The sequence below is a fragment of the Lingula anatina genome, chromosome 5 (genome assembly GCF_051362555.1).
Source record: "Lingula anatina isolate TDL-2025a chromosome 5, LinAna3.0, whole genome shotgun sequence".
Taxonomy (NCBI): Eukaryota; Metazoa; Brachiopoda; class Lingulata; order Lingulida; family Lingulidae; genus Lingula; species Lingula anatina.
This window is the reverse complement of record NC_141771.1, coordinates 14,372,987-14,375,727: the sequence shown is the minus strand read 5'-3', so window position 1 is coordinate 14,375,727 and position 2,741 is coordinate 14,372,987. Positions and strand designations below refer to the sequence as shown.

General features: G+C 43.6%; 1 protein-coding gene across 1 annotated transcript; it reads left to right on the top strand.

Annotated features, from left to right (window-relative positions):
- The first annotated feature begins 473 nt into the window (after positions 1-473).
- Positions 474-1,262, top strand: LOC147761688 (uncharacterized). The gene has a single exon (XM_087014031.1). The coding sequence runs from the start codon at positions 474-476 to the stop codon at positions 1,260-1,262; it is 789 nt and encodes a 262-aa protein (XP_086870157.1).
- The last annotated feature ends 1,479 nt before the right edge of the window (positions 1,263-2,741 follow it).

Genomic DNA, 2,741 nt, shown 5'->3' with positions numbered 1-2,741 from the left:
AAAATGAGAGCGCGGTTTCTTTCTCGCAAGAAGATGGAGAAGTTTTGGCCCTGTGGGAATCGACTGTTAGTGAGGAGAACGGTCATTACGTGTTACCGATACCGTGGAAAACAGGGTGTCCGAAATTTCCGCATAACAAGAACGTGGCGCTCGACCGCTTACACAGTTTAGAACGTAAGCTGGAGAAAGACGGGTTATACGAAAAATATCACGACAACATATTGGATTTGATTTCCGATAGGTATGTTGAGAAAGTCCCAGATGATGAAATTGATCTGCGCGACGGCACAGTATGGTATATTCCGCACAGACATGTTTTGAATCCCTCAAAACCTGAGAAATTGCGAGTTGTTTATGATTGTGCGTGCAAATGTCAGGGTGTTAGTCTAAATTCTCAGACCAAACAAGGCCCAGATTTCATAAACAAGCTGTTAGGTATTTTGTTACGATTTCGTCAACATAAATACGCGATAATGGCGGACATCAAGGCCATGTACTATCAAGTTATGGTGCCCGAATGCGATAGAAATTCGCTCAGATTCTTATGGCGCGACGGGGAAAATCTTGTTCACTATCGCATGCGCGTCCATTTGTTTGGTGGAAAGTGGTCAGGGAGCGCAAGCTGTTATGCTCTAAGACGCACAGTAAAAGACCATGAAGTCACAGAATTGATCAGAATCACCGTGTTGAAATCTTTTTATGTCGATGATTTGCTCAAATCCGTGAAAACCAGAAAAGAGGCTCGTGAGGTCATTGAAGGCACAAAACGCGCGGTGAGCCGCGGCGGATTCGATCTCACTCAATTCGTAGTAAATGACTTCGAATTAAATAAAGCTATTCCTGTTGATGACAGAGCTAAAGAGGTGAAAGAATTAGCGTTCGATTCTCATGCAAAAGCTCTCGGGATTAAATGGGAAGTCATGCCTGATTATTTCTGTTACATCTTCAGACTCAAAGAAAGAGCGATTGTTACCAAGCGTATCATTCTCAGTACAGTTGCCTCGATGTATGATCCTCTTGGATTGATATCTCCTGTCATCACACGCGGTAAAATGATATTTCAAAAGGTAACGCGGTTGCGCGAAGGATGGGACACACCGGTGCCTGGTGACTTGAGTCTTGAATGGCAACGTTGGATTGAATCTTTGAAAGATTTACACACTCTTCATTTTCCAAGGTGTGTTATTTCGGAGACGAGTTATGCTTCCGAGGTGCACATTTTTTGTGATGCTAGTGAAAAGGCTTACGGAGCTTGTGCATAGCTTCGATCAGTCTGTAGTGATGGCAAAATCCGTATTGCGTTATTGGTAGCTAAAAGCAGATTAGCGCCTTTAAAGCAAGTCACTATACCGAGACTGGAACTTACTGCATGTGTTGTCGCTGTTGACCTTGATCGGTTAATCCGCGAAGAAATGGATGTATCTTTGTTGCCTACTGATAGTAGTGATAGTGAGGTCGCGTTGGCCTATATTGCAAATGAAACTACGCGTTTCAAAACGTTCGTGGCAAATAGGGTGTCTTACATAAGACAAAATACCAGTGTGCAACAATGGCGACGGATTCCCGGCAAATCCAATCCAGCCGATATTTTATCGCGAGGAAGCAATGTTGATGAAATGCCTGAAAATTGGATGAAGGGTCCTGCATTTTTATCGGAATTCAGATCAAAATGGTCCTGCCCAAAGTCCTCTCGGGACATTTCTAATGATCTTGAAATCCACACATGCATTGTCAGTGAACAACTTGAGAAAGCCGTATCTGAAAGAGATGTCTCACCTTTACAAAAGTTATGGAATCATTATTCCAGTTTTTACAAGCTTTGCAAAGCTGTGGCATGGCTTTTACGATTCAAAAGACATCTTCGTGGAAAAGACATCATAAAAACGAACGTAACGGCATCCGAGTTGAAAGAAGCTGAAGATTCCATTTTCAGAGCAGTCCAAAGCGAAGTATTCGGTCGTGAAATTCAATCTTTGAGTGAGTCCGGCGTTATTTCGCGATCGAGTGCAATCTACAAGTTATCTCCTATTGTGAAGGACGGGATTTAGTTGTTGGCGGTCGGCTTATACATTCATCATTAGCATGTAAACAGCCCCCCATTTTGCCCAGATCTCACAAAATTTGCTCTTCAATCATTCGCGACTTTCACGGTGGAGCACATATGGGAACTGAGTGGACCCATAGTATTGTCCGTCGGAAGTACTGGATAGTCGATTGAAGAAATTTGGTGAAGAAAATCGTCAAAAACTGCGTAATCTGCAAAAAGCTCTACGCGTTACCTATGTCGCAGAAAATGGCGGATTTGCCCGAGGACAGGTGCAGCGCAGGGGGGCCTCCTTTTGATATTGTCGGCATCGATATTTTCGGGCCACTTGTTGTGAAAGTAGGACGTTCTGACGTAAAGCGTTTTGGATGCATTTTTACTTGCTTCAAAACACGGGCGTTGCATATTGAGGTGTTGGAAAATTTGAGTACCGACGCGTTTCTCAATGGGTTTTTCCGTTTTGTCGCGAGAAAAGGATGTCCTTCCAAACTTTATAGTGACAATGCCACGAATTTTATTGGTGCTCAAAGTGAGCTGGCGCGAAGCTTACGTCAGCTCGACAAGAGTAAAATACTTAGGGAAACAAGACGCAGAGGCGTCGAGTGGAATTTTAACCCCCCACATGCATCCCATCATGGAGGGATCTGGGAACGCATGATAAGAACTGTCAGAAAAATCCTGACAGCACTGTTGTCAA

Bases quoted from the DNA above. Each gene is read 5' to 3' on its own strand.
- LOC147761688 (XM_087014031.1), top strand. From the start codon at position 474: ATGGCGGACATCAAGGCCATGTACTATCAAGTTATGGTGCCCGAATGC.